The 26,699-nt window shown below is 40.5% G+C and overlaps 1 protein-coding gene across 1 annotated transcript in view; it reads right to left on the reverse strand.

Annotated features, from left to right (window-relative positions):
* LOC146004296 (uncharacterized) overlaps positions 1–26,699 on the reverse strand; it is a 953,900-nt gene that overhangs the window by 142,078 nt on the left and 785,123 nt on the right. The window contains exon 19 of the mRNA XM_083143016.1: positions 579–764. Coding sequence (XP_082999142.1) covers positions 579–764 — 186 coding nt within the window. The remainder of the gene's footprint in view (positions 1–578; positions 765–26,699) is intronic.

Consider the following 26,699-nt stretch of genomic DNA (forward strand, 5'->3'; position numbering starts at 1 on the left):
CATGCAACACTGACATGCAACACTGACAAACACAGATATTATCCTATGTTCTTTCTGTGTTTTTGATTATTTCTTAGTAAAGTATATTTGAAACTAATTACTTATCTTCGTTCTTGTAACAAAAACTCCCCACCGGAAATTTTATTTGGTGGGGGGGGGGGCGGTAGGACAAGATTGTTGTTGGGGAGAAATCCACCCTGTATCCCCCAGGATTTCGCATCCTACCTATGCCTTATAAATAGTAGGTATATATAGTTCGAGTCAACCTGCAACATGGGCGAAACTTGGAGTCTAACTTGGGGGAGGGGCAGAATCGAAAATGGGACTTAATTTTGAGGACAGGACCTAAAAATAGCGCCCAGAACTATTTTGCTAGGAAATCACTCTTTATTTCTTTGTTCCTTATGTCCCAGAAGTTTAACAAAAATACCCTTGGCTTGGAAATTTTAATAAGAAACTTTGGGGAGTAAATGTCCCCGTCGCCCCCGCCAAGTTACGCCGCGAAGCAATAACCAAGAAGCCTTCACCAGCAGAGGATTCGACGCCACATCAATTTGCAAATTGCGTGGAACCCTTACCTTGTCTTCGGATATTGGCCTGAGTGTCGATCCGTCTTCGGGCGAGGGGGCGGGGGGCACCGAGGCGGGGGTCTGCGCCCCAAACGGCCGCCCCCAGGACTCCTCTATCCTGAGCTGGATCCCCGCTAGGCAGGCCGCCTCCTCCTTGCTGCACGGCAGTTCTCCGCCCACCACCAGCTGGCGTAGCTGCAACGAAAGGGAAAGGAGAGGCTCGTGAATATTCCGAAGGCACTTACAAGGGCTCAATTACATGCACAAGGATCACGGTGTTTCCGTACACAAGCTATTGACGCGAGAGAAGATGAAGAATGACTGTTTGGCTTTCTTTAAGTCTGGGATCCTTAGAAGGACCAAAACCCATGAAGTACACAGATACCAGATAAGAAATTCTCACTGTTTTCATCTAAAGACACATAAAACAAAGCGCTCAACTAACAATATTTATCATAAAGGTCCTGTAATGTACAACAAATTACCTTAATTTACAAATCGATGAATCTCATGGACTTCAAGAAAAACATTAAAAAACTGTTACTAAAATATTCTTTCTGATCTGTAGTAAGAAGATCTATTTGAAAAAAATCTTATATATGTGTGTGGTGTGTGTGTGTGTGTGTGTGTGTGAATGAATATCCACTTATGTACGTGTGTATGTGCATAATATTGTAATGATACTGTATATTGTTTACAAAATGTATTCTTGCAAGAATGTATTGAATTTAGTTTTTAGTATTTGTACAATTTTAATTACATGAAAATGATATTGCGTTGCTTACAAAAATGTTAAAACATCATGTAACATTGACGAAACCATGAATTATTGTAATCCCTGACGGTGAATAAATCAATCAACCAATAACCGAAGACAGCCAAGACAGGTCCGGCGAGATAGACAGATGGTATGAGCCATCTTTGAAAACAGTACGCAAACATCATGAAACAATAAATTCAACTTTCTGAATCCCGGTGAAACCATCACAGCAGAGAAGATTTGTCATTAAATCGATTAAATGCACTGGAACTGTGTCCGGCATTGGTCAATAGGAAATGCCCAATCCTTCTGCACGACAACGCTCGACCGCACGTCGCACATTCAAGCCGGGTTGATCAAGGGGATGGCTGGCGAGATAAAAAAAAAATACAGCGACGGAGGGATACTTGTAACAAGTTTCAAAAATACAGCTACGGACAGATACTTGTAACAAGTTTCAAAAATACAGCAACGGACGGATACTTGTATCAAGTTTTAAAAATACAGCGACGGACAGATACTTGTAACAAGTTTCAAAAATACAGCTACGGAGGGATACTTGTAACAATTTTCAAAAATACAGCAACGGAGGGATACTTGTAACAAGTTTCAAAAATACAGCTACGGAGGGATACTTGTAACAATTTTCAAAAATACAGCTACGGAGGGATACTTGCAACAAGTTTAAAAAATACAGCGACGGAGAGTACTTGTAACAAGTTTTGTAAAATACAGCGACGGAGGGATACTTGTAACAAATTTAAAAAATACAGCGACGGAGAGTACTTGTAACAAGTTTCAAAAATACAGCGACGGACAGATACTTGTAACAAGTTTCAAAAATACAGTGACGGAGGGATACTTGTAACAAGTTTAAAAAAATACATCGACGGAAGGAACTCTGTATCAACTTGTAAAAAGTTTAACAAATACAGCGACGTACGGATAATTCTACCAAGTTTCAGAAATACAGCGACGGAGGGAACTTTGTCACAAATTTCAAAAATACAACGACGGAGGGATGCTTAACTGATTGATTGATTTGCTTTATTTTACTTCGCTTTTTGTGCCACTTTTAGCTAATTTGCGAATATGGGGATGAGTGATGACATGATGAAATTGATGAAGCGGCACTCACAAAGAACCATGCCCACACCGGGATTCCTGATGTCGTAGCGCGATGTGCTAACCACAGGAGGGATACTTGCAAGAAGTTTGACAAATACAGCGACGGAGGGAACTTCTTAAGAAATTTCGAAAATACAGCCGAGGAGAGAACTTTGTAATGTTAGGTTTTAGAAATACATGACGGCTATACATGATAAGAATCTTTGTTTTGAGAAACCCAAGGGGGCGAGTGCAATCAGGTATCGTAGTAGAGGACGGCGTTTCCAAAAGGCACCCACACAAAAACAAACACTGCGTTGGCCGTGACCCACTTGAGCAGAGCTTGGGTTTCGCCCGTAGCTTGAACGCGTGACGTAAGGAGAGTTTTGTTGAGAAAGCGAAAGGGCAATTGTGAAACTTGGTCACTTTTACGACGACGAGTTTCGAGATGGGATAAATGTGACACATTTGTCGTGTCAGTTCAGAGGAGATCCCCTCCCGCCCCCTGAAAAAAATAACTCAGCAGTCGCTTCCAAAGTACTAACTGCAATTTTAAAACATTCCGTCTACGGTAAGAAAAATCAGCATCCGTGCAGACTTCAAAGTTTACATAATCTACTAGTTCTTCGTTATAGTTTCGTCTTTGTATTTGCTCCATTTTGCGCCACGTGTGGTAAATCGGGGCAATGTAGCTTAATGATGATTAGATTAAACTGATTAGAGAGCATCCATAGGCGTGCACACGTGTGGGTTGTAGGGGGCACCCCCTAATGTGTCCTAATAAAAATGCAGAAACTACCATTAAAATAATATCTGTGTTAAAAAAAAGGAATTTGGAAATCACAAAGAAAACACTGTATTAACCCCCTTAATAAAGTTCCAATGGTTAAAATATATATAAAAAAATATCGGTAGTGTCGTTGCCTTGTAATCAAGGTGTCCCGGGTTCGATACCCAGTAGAGGCACATAGTGGTTCGGATCTCACTTCAAACTGTAAGTCCAGTCACAATTAGCCTTATTGTGCATAAAGTGGAGTTAAAACATCAACTCAATAAAACAACTCAATATAAATAATATCAATTTTAAAAATTTTGGTTTAATCTGAAAGCTATATCTCTACTGTTTAAAATTATACGTATAAATATTTGGCATTAACTATCAAGTGATGAGGAACAATTATATATTTTGTGAAGTAATATGCATTAAAAACATAGATAAATGGAACTACAGCTTTATTTAATCCGAAGGATTCAGCTCATATTATCTGTAGAGATATGCCGGTAACCTATTGTATTACATTTGCTAGAATTGGATATTCTGTAAGATAGTTGGATTCTAGTTCGTTTATCTTCACAAAGATTGGAAAACCTTTGCTAAAGTGATAACGTATACTCTCAGAGGTTAAAATGTTAAAATTTCATCTTTATATATCTAATAGTTTCCGTGAAAAAGAAACATGAAGTTGCGACAATTAGGCTAACATTATTCAGATAGGCAATTGGAACTCCCTTAAGGCACCCCAAATAAAGTTGTCTGCGTACGCCTATGAGAACATCATAACTATGGGCATCATGGATAGGACAGCAGGGGGGACGCTAAGGATGGCCCCCTTAAAATAAGTTGGCCTACCCTGTCGGAAATGTAATACGCAAATTTCGTGATAAAAACAAAATGGAAGTATACAGAAAGTGAAGAATATTCGAACCCAGGATCTCTATTCTGGAGGGCTCACTACAACCCCTAGATGATGGAGACTTCAACACATATTCTATGCAACATTTGAATTCATATTATTTGTTTGTTCTCCAAATATTTAAAGTTCCAGTTCTTGGACAATAAAAACTTGTTTGGATCATGTAATAACAGTGTTGATATCAGATTACAGTGCCTTCATTGGTTATTGTGCCACTCGAAAGCGTGCCATTGTAGCGGCTGGAAGCTGTCCCTTGCCGGCCAAATCGGACGTGCTTTTCCCTCATACGCGCTGGAGCTACCTTGGAACGTGATCTTCTCTGCCACTTTAATGCTGGTTGCAGAAGAGCAACTACTATTTTAGGGCCTCCCGGATGGCGTAGTGGTAGCGCCTTATAATCAAAGGGTCCCGGGTTCGATTCCCGGTGGAGGCATATAGTGGTTAGGATCCCACTGTAAACCGTAGGTCCAGCCCCGTTACTGTGCATAAAGTGGACTTAAAACACCAACTGAAACAAACCCAACTCAAGAGCAACTACTATTTTGAACGGTCTAGTATTTTTTGCTTGAAATTGGTTTATTTTAGTGGTTGGCTTTTGCTATTTTAGTATCTTTAGTCAGAGACCAATGAAAATCAAGACATGATCCCGATACGTAGCTCAATATAACTCAAGATAAGCCCACAATGGTATCAGGCTTGTATGGAAACGTTGATGTTGCCAAATAAAAACACACATTTCAAGCAACATTATGCAAATAATACGTTTACAAATTGTTTGGACCATTCTCTTCACCGTGTAAAACAAGCTTTCATTATTTTTGCACCCAGGCACCCGACTCCCTTTTATGTGGCACAGGCGAGTGCAAAGACTTGAAACGCATCCACAACACGCAGTCCTTCCGGTACACAGTATGTTGTTAAACACAAGGGTCAGCGATCTTCCGTGAAGAAATACGAACACCCTTCCACCCGAATTGGCATGCGTCGTCCGCATCCCGCGTCGGCTTTCACCCCTTTACTTCCGCTCATTGGACGCCCGTCACAAGACGGTGTGCTTCCGAGCGCCTCCAAAACCAAGTGTGCAACGTGGTGTGTAAAAAAGGGAAGCCGTTGTGATCATGTTGTGGAAAATCATCGGGTAATTAGCGTTGCATTGGAAGCAAATGAAGGGTACACTCCCTTGCTCGGCCTCCTAGTCCGCACCCCTCTGCTGCTGATGTGTTTGAGTCCTCGCGTCTTCTGTGTGAGCCCAAGCGTTATACACACACAAAGTCCCTCGGCGTGTCCACTAACGCCATCTGTTGCTTCGATGCACAGCTTCCTCGTTTTGCGGTTCCAGAGACGGTGATGTGTGATGAAACCGTTCCCTCTGTAATTTGTACCTGCAGACGTGTTCAGTGAACACGTATAGTGCTAATTATAGCCTTGTTTTCATGGAGGAACACGCTTGCATGGCGAAAGGAAGACCAAAACTACACAGGCATGTAGCTTGCATGTTTAAAAATTAGGAGATGCATTCATAACATTCTCATAAAATGTACCCAGTCCTCTCTTCATAACTAACACAAAAGATATTGCAGGTATAACGTAGAAGACTGTCGGAACGTCATCTATATTGCAAACTGTAGGCTTTTTAAGTCAATTTTATGCACAGGCTATTTGAAACTGGACCTACAGTTCAACCCTTACGTATGTGCAAGATATCTTACATGTAGCTTCTTATGTGGCAGTCAAACCGACCTGCGAATATTTTCATATTCGTCATTTTATACTTTCTTGTATTGTAAATAGGTAGATTGCGATTTCAGATATAAAATATATTTCGTTGTTACTTTGCATTTAACCAGATTTTTGTATCCTTTAAATCAATGTAGTGATTGCTGCCACTACAGTTTTAAGTAATCCGATTGGCTGACATGTCCGACTGGCTGACGTGACGTCATTAATGACGCTAGGTTATGTTAGGTTAGGCTAGGTTGGGTTAGAAGAAGATGAAGAAGTAAGAGTGTTGTACTAATTCCAACCTTAAATCGAAACACTGGAAAGAAGATATAATCATTTGTAACTTGTTTCTCCTATATATTGCGTCATGTAATAGAAAGAACATGTTCATTTATTTCTAGTCGGCTTCCGTTGCGGAGTGTTTACCACAGCGCGTTACGACGCTAGGGGTCCGTGGTTCGAATCCTGGCCTGTGCATGGGTGTCGTTTGAGTGTCCCTTCATCAATTTCATCATGTCATCACTGCCAAAAATAGCAGAAAAACAAAGTAAAATAAACCAAATCAATCATTCATTTTTAAAGTAAATGACATAAAATAATACGGTGGTATTATGATGATAACAACATAAAAAACGTATACGAAGTGCTCGATGCCACTTACTTATAGAAAACATAATGCGCGTCATTGTTTGTGGTTTCAACATTCACAAAATAGTAAAAACCATGTTGTACGTACATTGCATCATCGGCGTACCCAGCGGGGTGCAAGGGGGGGGGGGAAGTGAAGTAAAATAAATGCAATTGCCTTTCCAAATTGTTCAAACAAATTTCTTGCCTTCGGTAGGAAAGTGCCCATCTGTCTGCTTCGTTCCAAATTCTGTATTATTAAATATAAAGGCAACAAGTTCTCTTCATCTTTTCATCCTCTCTCTCTCTCTCTCTCTCTCTCTTTCTCTCTCTTTCCCTCTTTTTTATATCGCAGACAGAGTGAGTGAGTGAGAGAGAGAGAGAGAGAGAGAGAGAGAGAGAGAGAGATAGAGAGAGAGAGAAAGCGAGAGAGAAAAGAGAGATAAAAGAGAGATAAAAAGAGAGGGAGAGAAGAGAGAGAAATAAAGATAGAGGGAGAGAAAATAAAGAGAGAGATAAAGAGAGAGGGAGATAAAAGAAAGAGAGAGAAAAGAGAGATAAAGAGAGAGGGAGAGAAGAGAGAGAAAAGAGAGAAATAAAGATAGAGAGGGAGATAAAAGAAAAAGAGAGAAAGAAATCAGAGAGATAAAGAGAGATTGGGAGAGAAAAGAAAGATAGAGAAAGGAGAGAAATAAAGATAGAGAGGGAGAGAAAAGAAAGAGAAGAGAGAGATGGATAGAAAAGAGAGAGATAAAGAGGAGAGAAAAGAAAGAGAGAGAGAGAGAGAGAGAGAGAGAGAAGTGTCTGAACCTACGTATAGTCCAAGCGTTCACTTCATTAACGTCGAAGAACGGAAGAAAGCCGCCGCCACGAACGTGGGTGGATATATATAAATAGCGGGCGAGTTGTTTTCGTCCAATCACACTCATCCTTCTGCCAATGGGCGCAGCTGTCATTCTGCTCGTCTACTCCACGTGGAGTCTCAGTCACATGACTGCGGATACGCTGTTGCCGTATTTTGCAACTTCAATGTGGAGACCGTGAGAAGGCGGAAGGACAAGGTGGCGTAGAATAGATGCGTGGCAACACTGTGCGTTGAATGTGATTGTTGCAGCTGGTGGGCGCGCTCCGTGGACTTCTAAGCCAGCCGGTCGTTAACGTAGCTAGCGCGTCGACTATAGCCGTTTCTTATCAAATTTTGAATATTTTAACAGGCAGTTATACAATTATGTGCACCATAACAACTATATTTTTACCAACTGAATCATTAAAATTACATTGATTAAGTTAACTATGTAATTGCTGCTAATACGGGTGCTTTAAGAAAGGTCATTGTCATTTTTAAGGCAGTCGTATGACAGCGGATGTTGACGGTTTCACACCGTCATTTCTTCAATCAGTGTAGAAACTACGAAAAGCCACAATAATAACAATACCAAATGTATAAATACAAAACGTGGCATGCGTTTCACATTTGGGCTGACCCAGTTTCGTCCCCAGATAGGAAACGCAGGATGAATTCCGTGTGTGGCAGTCATTGCAAGAAATTTGGTTTGTCTGTTGGCAAATGCTTACGCTCTGCAAGCTTTGCTTCCAGGTTGCAACATCTGTACAAACACACATGAAACAGGAAGGATTCTGGCAGACTTTCAACATTGTGACCGACGTTGCAAAAAAAAAAAAAGTATATATATATAACTTTTTTCGGATGCTTTAAAAAAGCTTCTATGTATTAAAGGAAAGTTGAAGGTGTCGAGGAATCCCTTTATACTTTTTCTTTGGCACAATATACGTATTTGTGTTAAAATTATTTTGACGTTCATTTGTTTAATAGCTCTTGGATGGGCGCGTGCACACAGAACCCAAAAGGTGTCAATTGACACATATATTTTGATTCCAATAACACGTTAACGTGCATAAACTGTAATTGATGCACCTTTTAGTGTGTCAAAATACACATAGGAATGTATTAAAGGGTATTTTTATTAGATGAAGTTCCATGTGATGCAGTAAAAATGCATCAATTTGGAAGATCAGACAAGATCATTTGGAAGATAACAAACTTTCACTTTTAATGCATCAATTGACACAGCTAAATGTGAAATTTTGATATCTTCCAAATGATCTTCTCTGATCTCCCAAATGGATGCATTTTAGTGCACCACACGAAACTTCATCTCGTAAAAATACCCTTTAATACATTCCTATGTGTATTTTGACACTAAAAGGTACATCATTTGCAGTTTATGCACGTTAACGTGTTTATTAAATCAAAATATATGTGTCAATTGACACGTTTTGGGTTCTGTGTGTGGATGTGTTTCCGAGGTGCCATTGGCGGATTACTGGGAACACACACAGGCACTGGCGTACACAGTGGGGAGCGGATGTGGCTACAACCACACTCCAAAATTTCGAGAAAATAAAAAGTTTCAAATGTAAGCACAAAGAAATTGGGGGTGGGCACAAGTGGCAATGGAAACTCTCTCTTAAATTGATCACCAATTACCATTTTTGTCTTGGAAGAACTTTTAAAACAATGTTTTAAAAAGGTATTTACGAAATATGTTTATTGTGTATTACTGGTTGAGTTTGATAAGTGGGGACTGGTCAATGATGGGTTGTTACAAGAATCACTTACGGTTTCGAGAACGCACGCCACTGGTCGCGAAGGTACTTCTTTAAAGCTTTACGGCTATGAGTATCGTAAGAAAACACTTCGTTAGTACAGGTAAGCCTGGCTTTCCTATCTGTCATCGTAGAAGCCGGATTGTATCCTCCGAAAGAAGTTACATAAGGAAGGCGTGGTTAGCGACCACCCAAGCAACTCTCGTGAGGCGGTCATAAAATGCTTTGCTGATGTCGACGAGTAAACTCCAAGTTTCCGAGCGGCCGCCGCCTCTGATCGCAGCGTTTGCAGACCTTTTGTCGGCACCTGGACACGCGTCTGGGCGTTATGTATTAGAAATAAGTTCTTCCCCGAATGTGATGGAGACATTCAATCTTTCCTAGAGGTTTGACGCTTATCAACTGTGTTCTTGTATGAATTCACTGCTTATCAACTGGATCCTTGCGTGAATCAATTGCTTGTGTGAATAATAAATTGCTTATTAGCCACGTGCTTGCATGTTTTAATTGATTATCAAGCATGTTCTTGTGTAAATTCAATGCTTATCAACTATGTTCTTGTGTGAATTCATAGCTTTTCAACTGTGACCGTGGATGAGTTAATTGCCATCAACTCTGTCCTTACATGGATATAATTCCTTATCAACCGCATTCTTGGGTGAATTCACTGCTTATCAACAGTATTCGAGCGAGTTCATTGCATATCAACAGCATACTTTTATGATTTCATTATCAATATGATAGACCAGAAAATATAATAAAACATCAATAGCCTAGAAACTAAATTTACATTAAGTGCTATATAATTCTAATAAAAATATTAATATAGGAATTCTATGTGGATCGAACCACCAAAATCTCAGCTACCTATAATTATAATCATTAGCTTCAATCTCAAAAGCAAGAGATGAAAAAACTTCATCTCATCCTCTTCTTCTGACACGTTTCTTCTGAGAAGGAAGTTTATTGTAGAACTTTACACCTGTAGAATGGGGTGTAAACTTTACAGACGCGCACGTACAGGAAGAAAGCAAGAGCAAGAAGGTCTCCACAAAATGCTATAAAAGAAGAGATCAGAAGGATTTGGTTTCCAATGCAGCTGAGTTCACCTGGAGATCCAAAGGAAGATCCAAACAGAACAAGGCCTATTAAAGGATTGTGTTTAGCTCAAACTGTCCTAGATGTTTCCAGATAGTGGCTACTGCAGGTGGACGACATACGGCCTGGTCCAGCCGTCTCCATATTCGTTGGCGACTCTAAAGGAGGGATGGGTGGGCAACAGTGCCGGATCTACAAGCCGAAAAACCCCGCAGTGGGAGGGGCGAGATAAGTAAGCCTTTAGGGGGACATCGCGTAAACAATGATAGTCTACATTCTACACATAGACTATTTTATACACGTATTTTACGTAATCTATGTAAACAACATGGCGAAAGGTTATAACTTAGCAAAAGACGCCGTGGAATTAAAAGAAAATTATACTGCGTATCAGTTGCTGACGTGTGAAGAGAACTTTTCATACTCTTTCTTCCAAATTCGAACAATTTCTCACCTAGGAAGAAACCTAATATAGGAAATATTCTAGTGTTTTATGGGGAAAGACCACTCTTGCCTCACGACTGCCATCTGTTGTTGTTTCTTGCATAATATTTATCTTCCTCCAATTTGATAATAGAAGAGAAGACAAATTTTGTTGTAAATAGGATTCTTTTCATTTCGTTAGGAACCAATATAGTTGAATATGTCACTTTCCCTTCATGAAACCCTTTAAAATTAATTTTAATGCACTTTAGATTGTCTACGTAGTCTATGTAAACTACAACCCAATGTAATCTACGCATAGATTACCTGTAGACAACGCATGTAGACGTAAAGTTATAGCGTTCATTGGTCGAGCCCTCTCAAGTCTTGCTTGTGCATAGGCTTGCTTTCGTTCGCTTGCTGAGAGATTCCCGAGCGGACAAAGATGGTAGGGTGGTCCCACGCCAGAAATTGCAGCGGCACTGATTATATATATAGCGTTTTCCAATAAGAATGATATGATTTTGAAATGAACTGGCAACTATGCTTCAAATGTTATAACTGTCACTAGTTGTCATTTGTGTTTAGTATACTGTGACAATTCACCATGGTTAAATACACGCTTGAAGAACGTTTGGTTATTATCGAAAATTTTTATGAAAATAGACGTTCTTTTGAAACTTGAAACGGATCATAATTTTGGCCAATTATCTTCTCAGATGAACCTCATTTCTGGTTAAGTGGATATGCTAACAAACAAAATTGTCGTTTTTGGTGTGAAAACAATCCACAAGAGATTCACGAGAAACCCTTGCGTCCGCAAAAGGTCACTGTATGGTGTGGTTTATGGCATGGTGGCATAATCGGACCATTTCTTTTCCAAAACGAGGTAGGAGATGCAGATACAGTGACTGGTGAGAGGTACCGATTGATGCTCACAGATGTTTTGTGGCCAAATCTAGATGAAATTGATTTGGAGGACATGTGGTTTCAACAAGACGGTGCCACATGCCACACTGCTAATGCCACTATCGACGTATTGCAAGAACAGTTTGGTGAAAGGATAATTTCAAGAAATGCAACTCTTACTTGGCATCCAAGAAGTTATGATTTAACTCCTTCAGATTGCTTTTTGTGGGGTTACTTGAAATCTATAGCCTATGCAAACAGACCATGAACCCTTGATGCATTAAGATTGAACATCAAACGCTGCATTCGTGACATTAGGCTCGATTTATTACATTAAGCAATCGAAAATTGGATTCATCGAATTCACTCGTGTGGTGGACACTTAAATGATGTGTTATTCAAAACATAATGTAATAAACTATGCTTCAAAATAATATAAAAAGTTTGGTTGTATCTGAAATAGTTTTTATTTTATTTCATTGTAAAATCATATCGTTCTTATTGGAAAACCCTATATATATAACATTTTGAGTGTCAATATATTGTGGATTCAGTGTAATCAAGGAACTTGTGTGAGGATGTTTGTGCATCCCCATCTGTCACTCTATATCCCTTTCTCCAACCCTTCTAAATTTTCTCCGAAGTCACTACGGTTGGTAGAATCACGCATGGCTACGATATCTGAGTAATATAAATGGAAATACGTATCTTGGAGTCAAAAAATGTCTGACAAGAGAAATGTCATTAATAGAAATCCAGAAATTGTCTCTATGCTTTCGTAGCGCAAACTTCCTTAACCGCTACACCAAGGATGGTGAAAAACGGAGAAGAAACATGAAAACGGACAGAGCTTTGCCGAAAAATGACTCACCACTTAGGAAAACGGGCGCGCTTCAGACGTTTAAAAATTACAACGGATCTAACGAAATCAACAGACCTCGGAACTTCTTGAAATGAATCAATTTGTCACTCCGAGAGACCAGTTCAAACACAGTTAATCTAAAGTTTAAACACTTCTTCCAGCGGAAAAGTTGTATTTCCCCATAGGTAAACGCACTGCGGAATGCACTGAAGCGGGAAATCTTTACAGAATTCCTCCCTTCCCCTCGCTACGGATATTCTCCAAAGTTTTACACCTTTACCTTGATACATTTTCAAACTCTAACTTCGCTGCTTCTTTCGATTAATCATGGCGATGAAGATGAATAAACATGAGAAGAATTAGATGCAGGAGCGAAAAAATGAAGCAATCATGTCTTGCCGTGAATTTGAACCTAAACGCCCGGCCATGAAAATAGGCGGGTGGGCAGAATTGCGCTGTTGCCACATATGGGGAGAGCAAAGCGAGAGCGGGACAAAAGTCGCTGGTTCCCGCGCAGTCTGGCAACGTCAACCGGGCTGCGTTGCCTAGTTCGAGCGTCAGACCGACCTCTCTCTCTTTTGTGTCAATCCTGACCTTTCGAGCAAATAATGTCAGTTTGTATCACATGGATTACAAAGACCAACTCTACAACTAGATCTTTCATTCTCTTAAACCTCGGAACACACGGGATTGTGCTCCGACGTGGCAACAGCGCGAACTTCTGCCACCCGCTTAATTTCATTAGATACTGGCATTTTAAAACTGGATATATGGATACAACTAACAGAGGCGTACAGTCCTGGATAAGGCCTGGATGTATCATTGTGCAGCAAAGCAGCGTAAATTAACAAGTAAAATTATGATGCTGCACACCGTCAAATTCATAAGCGAGAATATACAATTCTGAGGAAGATGTGATGAAAATTACGTAAAAGAGCCCTTCTCTTACAAGTTAAAGGATCTAGCTGCTATGGGGCGAGAGTTGTCATGTCAAAAAAACATTCGAAATTTTAGAATTACTATTATTATTATCAGGGGAAGGAAATGCAGTAACAGAAAATCTGAAACAATAGTTCGCGAGAATGGTACTCCCTCAGTGTTGATCTAAAATCTGAGAAGTTTGTGTCCACTGGTTCTCAATATAATTGTGACCAAAATATAGCCATAAGCTTAACACAGGCTATAGAAGCCCTTAATCCCACTACTTGTCCGCTTATATTTATTAATAAGCGCATGCGTGTCGGAAACCAGAAGACTAAATTAGAACCACGAGTAACGCAGTAGATCTCTGGGTGATGCTCTCGGCCTGAAGAAGAAGCAGCGAGGAGAAACTATAAGAAAAAAATATAATGAAGTCGTGTAACGGTCTCGTCACGCATGCGCGTGGAAACGACGAAGCCATAAAATACAAATGAGGAAATAGACAAATTTTCTTTCGTCGCCGAGGAAAAATATATGGAGTTGTATTCCAGGAGACCCAGTCAACTCCCACAAGATTACACTCGGTGCTTCCTGCAGTGGAACGGTAACTGTTGGCAGCCTGACCGCGTACTTCGTGGGTTCAATCCTCGGTGAAGTAAAAAAACGTATTTTCTCGGTGAATATTTTAAGAATTAGGTTGGGTTTGTTTAGAGGGTAGGGCGTCTAACTGTTACGCGGGAGACCTGAGTTTGATCGATCGATTTGCTTTATTTTACTTGGCTTTTTGTGCCACTTTTGGCTAATTTGAGAAGATAGGAATGAGTGACGACATGATGAAATTGATGAATGGACACTCATAAACTTCCATGCCCAGGCCGGGATTCGAACCCGTGACCCCTGGCATCGCAGCGCGATGTGCTAACCACTCCGCCACGGGGAGACCCGCTAGCTTGCCTCCTGGCGCCGGCTGGAAGGCGACGGGAACAGGTGGAAGTAAGAGGAAAATCGCCAGTGTTGCAACCTCATTGTATTTTTTACAAAACGTACGATAACTACGAAAATATGTTATTTCAACACGCAGAGTTCAGGAAATATTATTTTTAAACTTAGCTTTAAGGTTGTAGTTGTTTTTGCTTGTTCATTTATGAAGGAATCCCATTGTATAACCCAAATAGGTCTTCCGTCTGTCTTCCACATGTGCAAGAACGATCCATTCTTGACTATCCTTACTAATCTCCTTCAGAACCATCTTTGATTTAGCGTTTTTAAGTCCACTTTAAGCATTGAGAGGCTAATCTGGACTGAACGTACAGTTTGCAATCAAATCCGAACCACTATGTGCCTCCGTCGGGTATGGAACTGCGGACCTCTTGAATACAAGGCGGAGACGTTAGCACTACGCCATCGGGAAGGCCAGAATAACTGTTTTACTATCGCCATTATTGAATTAATGGTAAGGTCAGATCAGGTAAAGTTTCCCGTGCCGTGAAGGTATATTGAGGGGATGTGGGGTAGGGTACCACACATTCTCGGTCATTTTGGAGGTGATGTGATTAGCAGCACGCTCCGATCACCTTTACTCCCCAAGGTTGACCCCCATCCAGGTAATCGAACCCGGGTCTCCCGCGTGACAGACGCTGTACCGACTAGATCACCGCTACTCTCGTATAAATATATGAATGAATGAAAAAAATATATATATGTCCATGATATATAACATGCATTGCGCTAACCTTCTCCTACACCAAAGAAACCGTTATCATGACAACCGCCTTCCCCAATCTTTACTCAGTTGTGTGAAGTCTGGATTGATTGAATTAGATTAATTCACGTCGCTTTCTTGCTAATGATAATGAGTGATGGTAGCGTATAATGCCTCAGGCCTGAATCGAATCTAGGACCAGGGCATCATAAAAAAATAAGCTAATCATGTTATAAAAAGGGTCCCGCTGAAGAATTGAAAAAGAGCTTCTAAACGCTCCTCGCAACAGCGACCTTCAGCGAAGTTGGAAAAACTCCGCTGACATTGCATTAGAAAATGAAATCAGGAATCAGCGTTCTTCTTTGCCGTTGCCAAAGGACGCGATCGAGGCAACCGTCGTAACGGCCGATAGTTCGAATTTCATTTAAATAGGTCGCGTGAGAAAATACGAGGCGCATCCAGAAAGTAAGTTTCCCTATTTGTTTTAAAAAACAACAACACAGTTTCAGGAAACCATTTATTGGCAACAGGTACAGGAAAGGTTCAGCTATTTTTCAACATAGCAACCACCAGAATTGAGACACTTGTCGTATCGTGGTATCAACTTTTGGATCCCACTGTCGTAGAACTCTGCCGCCTGTGAATGGAACCAGCGTGTGACAGACGTCTTCAGCTCTTCGTCGTTGCCAAAACGCTCATCGGAGGACAGGAATTTCTTGAGGTGCAAGAAAACGTGAAAATCGCTGGGAGCCAGATCAGGACTGTAAGGTGGATGATCAAACAACTCCCAGCCAAATTCCGTCAAAACAGCTGCTGTGCGCCGAGCCGTATGTGGACGAGCATTGTCATGGAGGAGAACAACACCTGCAGTAAGCATGCCACGCCTCTTGTTTTGAATGGCACGTCGCAAATTCCTTAGTGTTTCACAGTAATGGTCAGCGTTCACCTGGCATATGATTGATACGTCTTAGCTCTGCTGCGCATGCGCAATTTACACGGCTCATTACGTTTACTTTCACGGGAAAAAAATAGGGAAACTTACTTTCTGGATGCGCCTCCAGTGCGCTTAGTTGTCTTCCGTTTTCCGTCAGATGAAGTAGTTACAAAAGAACTCCGTTTCTAGTTGCTTACAGTTTACGTTGAACCCGGTTATCGCGAGAGAGCTCGACAGGCGTCATAAGTTTAGAAAAAGGAGCGAACGAAGGATCGGGAAGTTATAGTTTATCGTTTAGAATATCGGTCTACGGAAGTACAGAGTTTGGAGCCCGGAGTTGCTCCCTCGTCCGTTTTCTTACAGCGTCACAACGAGGACCAGCGAAGAAGAGATCGCAGTAGAACTTCAGGTATCGAACATTCCTGAGGTCTTTCCTACCCCTGCCTGTTCAGTCAAAGGTAGTGTTTTTAAATACCGTGCGTTCATTTCGATCTTCAGCCGAGAGATCGGGAGAAGCGTGGCGGGCGGCGCTGACGGAGATGCCGACATTTGCGGCCTGTAATGCCCGCTTATTTTTATGGACATATGCAGACATTTATATAAATATTGCAAAACGAGCATTAACCTGGGTTATATCACGCAAAAGTTCTTCTGTAATTCATCCAAGTTCTGCTCTTATATACACAAATAAATAGGCTTTAGAAACGATGTTAAGAGACACAGATAACAATACATTTTAATCATAGTTTTGACCAGTAACGTCCTGCTTAAGTTTATATCCTTGAAAGAGTTTTGTGTCGATGGGGATCGTTTGGAGGTTTCGAATGTGCAACACTGTATCAAGATTACGCTGCAGACGAAACCGTTAAAAGTCAATGGTTTCCGTGAGCTTCCTTGCAATCCGAAATCTCCGAGCTCGAGTTTGTTGTTCCTTCGCGACTAGATGAAGACAGAGCTGTGAACATAGTGGCGAGCAGATGTAAACCAAGAGCGTGTTAATTTCGTACTGTGCGCAAGAGTGATATTGTTGGTTACTTGCCGTTACTTGTTTGTGTTATGTCAGTGTGTATGTGTGTTGTGTCAGTGAGACGATTGGAATGCCAGCCGCAAGGTTCACGTTAGAACAAAGAATTCTTATGTATGACTCGTGTCGAGACGTGTGTAGGCAATTTGTACAGAAATTCCCAGGCGTTTCAACTCCACACAGAGATACGGTTAGACATCTTGTCCTTAGATTACGAGAAACTGGATCGTTAAATTTTAAAACACCTAAGCAAAAACGACGGATTCTAACCGAAGCAAAACTCGATGAAATTGGTGCAGCGTTAGAACGTTCTCCAAACAAACCTCTACGCCATGAGATGGGCGTGTCAAAATCATCAGCACATACAGCCACTAAGCTACTAAAATTAAAACCGTACTCTTATAACACAGGTTAGTGCTCGTTTTGCAATATTTATATAAATATCTGCATATGTCCATAAAAATAAGCGGGCATTACAGGCCGCAAATGTCGGCATCTCCGTCAGCGCCGCCCGCCACGCTTCTCCCGATCTCTCGGCTGAAGATCGAAATGAACGCACGGTCCGTGTATTCTTATTTCACGGGGCTAGTCCCCTTGCAGTTTGAGTGTCGACGTTGCTCTTCAGAGCTACCCCCTTTCCCTTACAACGTTCCTCTCGCTTAGCAAGCGAGTGGCTAAAGGCTGGCGTTACTACCGTTCCGTCCAGGCAATCTGATTCGAACTGCCCTCTATACGTAGAAATCTGTGAGGACAACCTCTTGCTATAAATACAAACGCACCTGCCTTAAAAATCCATGAAAATTCCAAAGGAACGGCCCGAGCCAATTATTACCACCGGAATTATATTTTCTCTTCTCGTCCTCTGCCCATCTTCTGAAGACCCCTCCAGGGTAAATGCTGGCTTCTGCCTCTGACGTAAACTGCCGCAAGAACTCAAGCAGCCATAAAACGAGGAGCCAGGAAGGGACATGCGTATCCTGTTTACTTTCGCTCCAGGTACTCTCTTCTCTGCATAATGAGCCGCTTCCATGTCGAACCTGCACTTCACAATAACGGACCGTCGTTACGGAGCGAACTGTTTAATGAATTCGTTTTCGAAACTTCTTACTTTTCCTTGCTATTCTCTCTCATTTATTTCCTTCACTCTTTCCTTTTCCTTCTATTCCTATTTCTCCATTGCAACTTTTCCTTTCTCTTCCCCTTACTATATCTTGATTTATCTTCCTTTTTCTTTATCTCTTTCCTCAGTCTTCCTTTACCTACATCTTTCATTCTCTCTTTCTTTTTCTCCTTTTTCCTCCTCCTTCCTCTTTTGTCCTTTTATCTTTCTTTTTCTCCTTTGTCCTTTTATCTCTTTCTTTTTCTCCTTTGTCCTATTTTACTTCTCTCTTTTCATCCTTTGTCATTTTTTCCTTCTTGTTTCCCTCTTTTTATCTTTTTTTCCTTTTTCTTTCCCTCTTTTTCCTTTTCCTTTACCTCTTTTTCTTTTCTTTCCCTCTTTTTCTTTTCTTTCCCTCTTTTTCTTTTCTTTCCCTCTTTTCCTTTTTCTTTCCATCTTTTTCCTTTTCTTTCCCTCTTTTCCTTTTTCTTTCCATCTTTTTCCTTTTCTTTCCCTCTTTCCCTTTCCTTTTCCCTCTTTTTCCTTTTTCTTTCCCTCTTTTTCCATTTCTTTCCCACTTTTTCCTTTTCCTTTCCCTCTTTTTCCTTTTCCTTTCCCTCTTTTTCCTTTTTCTTTCCCTTTTTCCTTTTTCTTTCCCTCTTTTTCCATCTTTTTCCTTTTTTCCCCTCTTTTTCCTTTTCTTTCCCTCTTTTTTCCTTTTTCTTTCCCTCTTTTTTCTTCCGCTCCTTACTTTATTTCTATTCCTTTTTCTCTCTTCCTTTCATTCCTCCATTTTCTTTCTCTCTTTCTTTACCTCCTTTTTCCTTTGCCTCTTCTTTCTTTTCTCTTTCCTTTTTCCTATATCTTTGTCTCTTCTTTTTATATCATTCTTTTCTCCTTTTCCTTTTTCTTTCATTTCCTTTCTTATCGTATTTTTCCATTTTTTTTCTGGCTGTCTCAGCAACTTCAACTTAATATATTATAGACATTGGCGTAACCAAGCATGGGCTTACGGGGCCCGAGGCCCTCCACAATTTCTTCCAAATTATTCTACTGCAATAAAAAAGTGTTTTTTTAAAAAATATATATATACAGCCTGAAAGATAAATTATAACGTGCAAACTATGAGACTTAGGAACGTGCGATTTGCGGCAATAAGTAGCGTACTGCGCTGCCATCTTTGAACTGCAATTGTTAACAAAGTGCAATACATTGGCGCATCCAGCGGAGTAACTTGCCCCCTGCTTCTGAAAACTAATCGTGAATTATGTATTTTTGGTCATTGTGCTTTTTACGTGGAAACTAAAATAAATGTTATTTCCTTCTTAAATAATATAAAATAAAACAAATTCACAATTTCGAAGAACATATTCCTTGTCCTCTCTGGGAAAGTGTTGTTTGATCCCCAAGAAAGAGTGTTGTTTGTCTGCCTAAAAAAACGCGTTACTTGCACCCCCAACCCCCTTGAAAAAAATCTGGGTACGCCCATGCTGCAATTGAGGTTTCGTAGCTCAGCAGTTGCTTACAAATACCGTGACATTTCTACCTTCCAGCAAATGTATAAGAGAACACTGGTTTTCCATTAAATTCACGTGTGTATGTTTTAACGTTATCTTCTGTACTTGCTCCCAAACAGCGTACACAATTGAAAAAGAAAAAAAGAATGTACTTAGATAATTCACTCGTCATGGACTTCCTGTGTTGTTTCCCCTTTTAGTCTTAGCCTTTTTCTATCTGTGCGTCAAATAGTTCTAATGGTATGAAAGAAATCAGGTTTCCAACTCATAAGAAATCAGGTTGCCAACTCATAGGAAATCAGGTTGCCAACTCATAGGAAATCAGGTTGCCAACTCACAGGAAATCAGGTTGCCAACTCATAGGAAATCAGGTTGCCAACTCATAGGAAATCAGGTTGCGAACTCATAAGAAACCAGGTTGCCAACTCATAGGAAATCAGGTTGCGAACTCATAGGAAATCAGGTTGCCAACTCACAGGAAATCAGGTTGCCAACTCATAGGAAATCAGGTTGCCAACTCATAGGAAATCAGGTTGCGAACTCATAAGAAACCAGGTTGCCAACTCATAGGAAATCAGGTTGCGAACTCATAGGAAATCAGTTGCCAACTCATAGGAAATCAGGTTGCCAACTCATAGGAAATCAGGTTGCCAACTCATAAGAAATCAGGTTGCCAACTCATAGGAAATCAAGTTGCCAACTCACAAGAAATCAGGTTGCCAACTCATAGGAAATCAGGTTGCCAACTCACAAGAAATCAGGTTGCCAGCTCCAGAATCACCATAATCATTTCACTGATATGAATAATTTTATTTACAATTTCTGATCGATTTTTCTCCTGTATTTTATTCTCTAGACTTCAGGCCTCGCAGATAGCCTCGCTAGCCTAGAATATACGCTCCTGGTTACCAAAGTTATATCAGTAAATTGTAATCGTAATTCGTTACTTTACATGGTGCCTCCCAGATGGAGTAACGGTAACGTCGCCTTGTAAATAAGGGACCCTGGGTCCGATACCCGATGGAATAGTGGTTCGAATCAAACTTTAAACTACATGTTTAGTCCCGATTAGCCTGTGTGTACATAAAGTGGACATAAAAACAAATTTAAGCAAACAATATACGTGAATTCATCCATACACATATACATGCATGCATACAAAATTTATATTAACATCCATCTATCTGTATACACACCATAGGCGTACACACGTGGGGGGCAAAAGGGGGAAATTACCCCCTTAATCATCGACGTTCGCAGATTTTTTACATCGAGGGCATGCAAGGTTTTTTTCAGGGGGTAAACGAGGCATATTGCCCTCATTATATTGTTGCCCTCTCAAATAAAAACACCTCTTGAGTTTGAAATTATCACGTTCCTGCATCCCATTAATGTAAATTACTGTGACTGACATCAAATTATATGTGTGAAATATGTACTTTTAAGGTTGACATTAATTTTCCATGAGGGGAGCTCCTTGCCCCCCCCCCCCAAACTTCTTCCGGACGTTCATGCCCTATACAGGGTGCTTCAGAATTCCTATTACACACTTTTAGGGGTTGAAGAGGGGACTTAGTAGATCAAGTTTTGATAAGGAACCCATGTCCGGAAACGTACCGTTTTGGTACTACACAGATGACAAGATCACATAATTTCACATCTCCCGCTCTGCATATGATGTTGCGCAGCTCTATCATTACGTCCAGCTTCGCCGTAAATTAACAAGATGTCGGTGTTCGCGGCAAACGTGTATTCAACCATACTGTACTGTCTTCCGCAACGACTGAATAGCAACTGACGTGAAGGTCGAAGCACACCGGATTGTTAACAGAGGGCGTTGGAAGCAACACACATGTCATCAGGTGACCGAAGACGTCACAGTCCGTCAACGTGGGTTGCCTACAGTGAAGTGGGAGATGCGAAATTATGTGATCTTGTCATCTGTGTAGTACCAAAACGGTACGTTTCCGGACATGGGTTCCTTATCAAAACTTGATCTACTAAATCCCCTCTACAACCCCTAGAAGTGAACTAACTCTCTAGCCTTCTTAAACCAGAAGGTACATGGCTGCAGCAACACAGGCCTTCCATCTGTCCCTATCCTGAGCAAGATCTATATACTCTTTTCCATCCCCACCGATTTCCTTTAGGTCCATCTCAACGTTGTCTCTCCATCTTCGTCTTGTCCTTCCTACAGGTCTCTTACCATCAGGTTTCCCAACAAGAATCCTATAAACTCTTCTTTCCTCTCCCATTCGTGCCACATGGCCTGCCCACCTAAGTCTTCTTGATTTAATTATTCTAATAATAACTACAAATTATGTAGTTCTAAATTATGTAACCTTCTCCACTCACCTGTCTCCTCATCCCTTTTAGGTCCAAATATTTTCCTAAGGATCTTATTTTTAAATACTCTCAATTTATGTTCCTCTTTCAATGTAAGGGACAGCCCGACCCTGTGGCCGAGTGGTTAGCACATCGCGCTGCGACGCCAAGGGTCCCGGGTTCGAATCCCGGTCGGGTATGGTTGTTTGTGAATGTCCATTTTCATCAATTTCATCATTTCATCACTCATCCCCATCTTCGCAAATTAGCCAAGAGGCACAAAACGCGAAGTAAAATAAACTAAATCAATCAATCAATCAATGTAAGGGACCAAGTTTCGCATCCATATAATAATACAGGCAAAATTACTGTTTTGTATATTTTAACTTTTAGTTTCTTAGATATTAACGAGAAGACAAAAGTTTATGAAGAGAAAAGTAACATGCATTTCCTGAATTAAGGGTACTTTTTATTTCCTCTTTAATATAATTTTCATTTGTTAATATTACTCCTAAGTATTTAAATTTGGAAACTGGTTCAAACGAGTTGTTATCAATAATTAGATTTTGATTATTACCTAACACTTGGTTTCGGCCTGTAAGCATATATTTAGCTTTCTCTTTGCTAACTTCCAAACCTTTCTCTTCAGCAGTTTTAAAAAATATTTTAGCATTATTCTTAATTGTATTTATATCATCCCCTAATAAGTCTACATCATCTGCATATGCTAACAACTGAGTCACACCGTTTAATTCTAGTCCTTCGTTAGTTTCTTTTACAACCCCTAGAAGTGTGTAATAGGAATTCTGAATCACCCTGTATACTTTCACATAGAAATGTAGTGTAGAGGAATCTTTTCGCCGTTATTAAAGAATATTATACTCTTAAAGAAAATTAAGTTATGAAAGTCTCAAGCAACTAAGGGGGAGGGGCATTTCCTACGTAATTCAATTACAATACGTCTAAAATTACATAAGAAGATTTTCGGTGGGTCCGAGCACACACTATACGCCCCTGCATCAGTACCAGTGATGTGCCGTAGACTATAAGTTTACGTCTAGATGCGTTGTCTACACGTAATCTACGCGTAGATTACATAGACTACGTAGACAATCTAAAGTGCATTAAAATTAATTTTCAAGCGTTTCATGAAAGGAAAGTGACATTTTCAACTATATAGGTTCCTAACGAAATGAAAAGAATCCTATTTACAACAAATTTCGCTTCTCTTCTATTATCAACTATGGAAGAAGATAAATAGTATGCAAAAAACAACAACAGATGGCAGTCGTGTGGCAAAAGTGGTCTTTTCCCCATAAAACACTAGAATATTTCCTATCTTAGGTTTTTTCCTAGGTGAGAAATTGTTCGAATTTGGAAGAAAGAGTATGAAAAGTTCTCCTCACACATCAGCAACTGATACGTAGTATAATTTTCTTTTAATTCCACGGCGCCCTTTGCTAAGTTATCACCTTTCGCCATGTTGTTTACATAGATTACGTCATCTACGCGTATAAAAGAGTCTACGTGTAGAATGTAGACTATCGTTGTTTACGCGTAGACGCACATCACTGATCAGTACACCAAAACAGTACGGTAGGTGAAATGAGGTTTTCTCTTCTCCGACTGAACATCCATCAAGGTTTTTGCCCAAAGGCGGCAACTCCATATAAATATTTGAAGGGGGAGGGCAGGATTGACGACATTTTTTTTAACGTATAATGCATACGTACTTATTAATGTACGTTTCGAAGATGCCAAAATGTCAAACTTCCTTCCACGTAGTACACCCTGAACTGTATATTGCAGAGTAACGAGGCTCTGGCGTCTCGACTCGAATCCAGTATAATCCACCGTGGGGCTCGTTTTGTCATCCCTACAAGTTTGTTATTGTCATTTCATCCATTTCTTCTAATCATCATTCATCCTCATCTTCGTGATCAGCCAAAAGTGGCAGAATAGCGAAGTAAATCAATGAAGCATGTATATAGTACAGTATAGTATAGAATAGTATAGAGGTCCCGGGTTTGAATCCCGGAATGGGAATGCTCTTTGTATGGCCCTTCATCAATTTCACCATATCACTCATTCCCAAAGAGCCTCCTCGATGGCGCAGTGGTAGCGCCGCCGCCTTGTAATAAAATGCTACCGAGTTCGATACTTGGTGGAGGCAAATATTGGTTCGGATCCCACTTTAAACTCTAGGTCCAGTCCCGATTAGCCTCACTGTGCATAAAGTGGAAAGACAAACTCAATAAATCAATCACTCATTCCCATATACGCGATTAGCCAAAAATGGTTGAAATGTGACGTCATATAAACCAAATCAATCCATGAGTACGATACAATTAGAAATCTTTTAAGTGGCAGAAAGGACTGTTACATTTAACGCAAAGTAATTAATTGTTTAGTATCGAAAAGTGGATTAAAAGCACTGTGTTACTTAGTGTGAGAGCCACAGTGTTGCTACACAAACAAGTTTATCGAACTGTCACGTTAAACTCCAAGGAACTCCCAACACTGACCCACGTTCTACATGCTGGCGTGAGATCCAGTCGCCAGTACTTTCACGTCCGTGAATTCAGCTGGCGATGGTATGTGAAGGGAAAGAAAAAAAGAACAGAGCTGCAGGTTTTTCAGAAGGCTACCTTACGTAAATAACTTGTCTGTTGAACCCTGTGTTCTCTCTCTCTCTCTTCACAACAGAAGCCTTGTTTCTGTCGATTCCCTTTTGTTCCTGGCCGTGACGTTCAAACATTCGACATTTAACATTGGCTTTCGAACAGATTGGCAGAGGCGATTTTCCGCGCTATTAATCGTAAAGGAAGAACCAGCTGAGAGGCGTAGCAAGGTTAAACGTTCTGAGACTGAACTAATTATTAGTAGCGGACGGATTTTAAGATGCAGCAACTTTCCAAAAATATATCTCTTTTCATACCGACTGTTTGAGATGTATTTTAGGACATGAAATCAAGTAAAATGAACACACTTTGTCGCACCTTTTGCGACATTAGCACATTTATCCACTTTTTACACCCTCTTTGATGCTTCAGCACCTTTTTCCGTCCTTTTCTTTCATGTTATGTTAAGAAAATTGGACAGAAAAGTAATATATTTTCACTCTTCTAGAGCAGCTACATAAAATCCTATAGTCTCATTTTGTAGAGCAGAACAAGAGCTATAAAATGGTATAATATAATCATTGCAGTCCCATTAGTTCCCAAGATAATGTAGCAAAACCCGGGAGAAAAACACAAACTTCAACGAAACCTATTCGGCAGAACCACAGCTCTCTACGCGGTCCGCGCGCATTATATACAGAAGGCGCACAAAAACAGAGCATTGAAAAAAGGGTGTCCCGACAGAACGTACCACCTGGGTTTTCGCGACTAAAGGTACCACTCAGATAAACATCTACCTTCAAGATATTTACTCCGCGACAAAACGTACCACTTCAAGGAAAACGCTTGAACTTAAAGTCAAAAGAGAATAAAGTGGTTAGTGGCCCGTCGACTGATCACGTTTGTGGAGTCCCGAATGATGCTCAGTTAGATGTGAAGAAGCGTATGCAAGAGGCGAAGAAAAGGGTTCGAGAGGAAGACACGCCAATTACCAAGATTTACAACGATACTCTAGGCAACCTACACAGCAAAGGTTAGGTTAGGTTTGGTTAGGCTAGGTTAGAACTGACATAACTAAAACGAAAATAAAAAAAGACGAAAAGAAAAAACAAAAGAAAAATGTGGACTTCAGCTTAAGCACAGCTGATTTTAAACACGCCAAAATAGCTATATATATATATATATATATATATATATATATATATATATGCATTATATAGTAATTTTGCCAGTCCAAAGCGTGAATAAAGTGTGATGGAAATCAGCAAAACCATCAAGTGGTACGTTTTGTCGCATCGCAAATATTTTTAGACTCATTAGCAGACCCTTCGCAGGTAGCCGGTCAGGTGGTAGCTACGTTTTGTCGGTGGTACGTTCGGTCGCGTATTCGAATAAAGGCATTTTATCAGGACCTTTTTGAAAACATTTTCAAAACCTTCCTTTCCCCTTTCCTGACTATAATTTTGCACCTTAAAATCCTTTCCCTAATTATTAGTATGGTAACGAGAAGGAGTAGTAAGATAAGTTAAATTACGCGAGAAGGTCGAAATTAGGCATCACATTTAGTATCCGAAATTAGGCAACCCAGCCGTGTCTTGAATGTAGCGTTCTGTCAGTTCTCTCCCTGAAATAAAGTGATTAAAACTATGCAGTTATAGATTTTAAATCTCTTAAGATTATATCAAGTATGGAAGGAAGCGAGTAAATAGTAACATTTAAGTTGGAGGTCTTCAGTTTAAAGTGTGAAATATTATAACTAAACACCTGAAGACCACAAAACTACAGCCATAACGTTCAAGATCAGGCTGAAGGATGCAACTGGTGAAACCTAGACGCGTGTCGGTTCGCATCCTCTGCACTTCGGCGCTGCTGAGTGAAATATCGTGATATCCGAAATTAGATCATTTCACCCTATAATGTAAAGTAAGAAGTAAAGTGTTCTCCTGTGCTTTGCACCACGGCATGAAGGCGTATAGGGGGTGTAGAGTTAGGGTACCATACTTTCTTGATCACTGCCGAAGTTGGGGGTGATGTGATGAGCAACACGCCCCTGGTCCCCTTTAACCCACCTTCCCAAGTTTCCTCCAGATACCCACTATATACGACGCTGAATGGGCGCCGGAGCCACTTGAACAGGTGGAAAAAATCCCGGTTCTA

This window comes from Lepisma saccharinum, chromosome 21, assembly GCF_977018435.1.
Source record: "Lepisma saccharinum chromosome 21, izLepSacc3.1, whole genome shotgun sequence".
NCBI classification, from domain to species: domain Eukaryota; kingdom Metazoa; phylum Arthropoda; class Insecta; order Zygentoma; family Lepismatidae; genus Lepisma; species Lepisma saccharinum.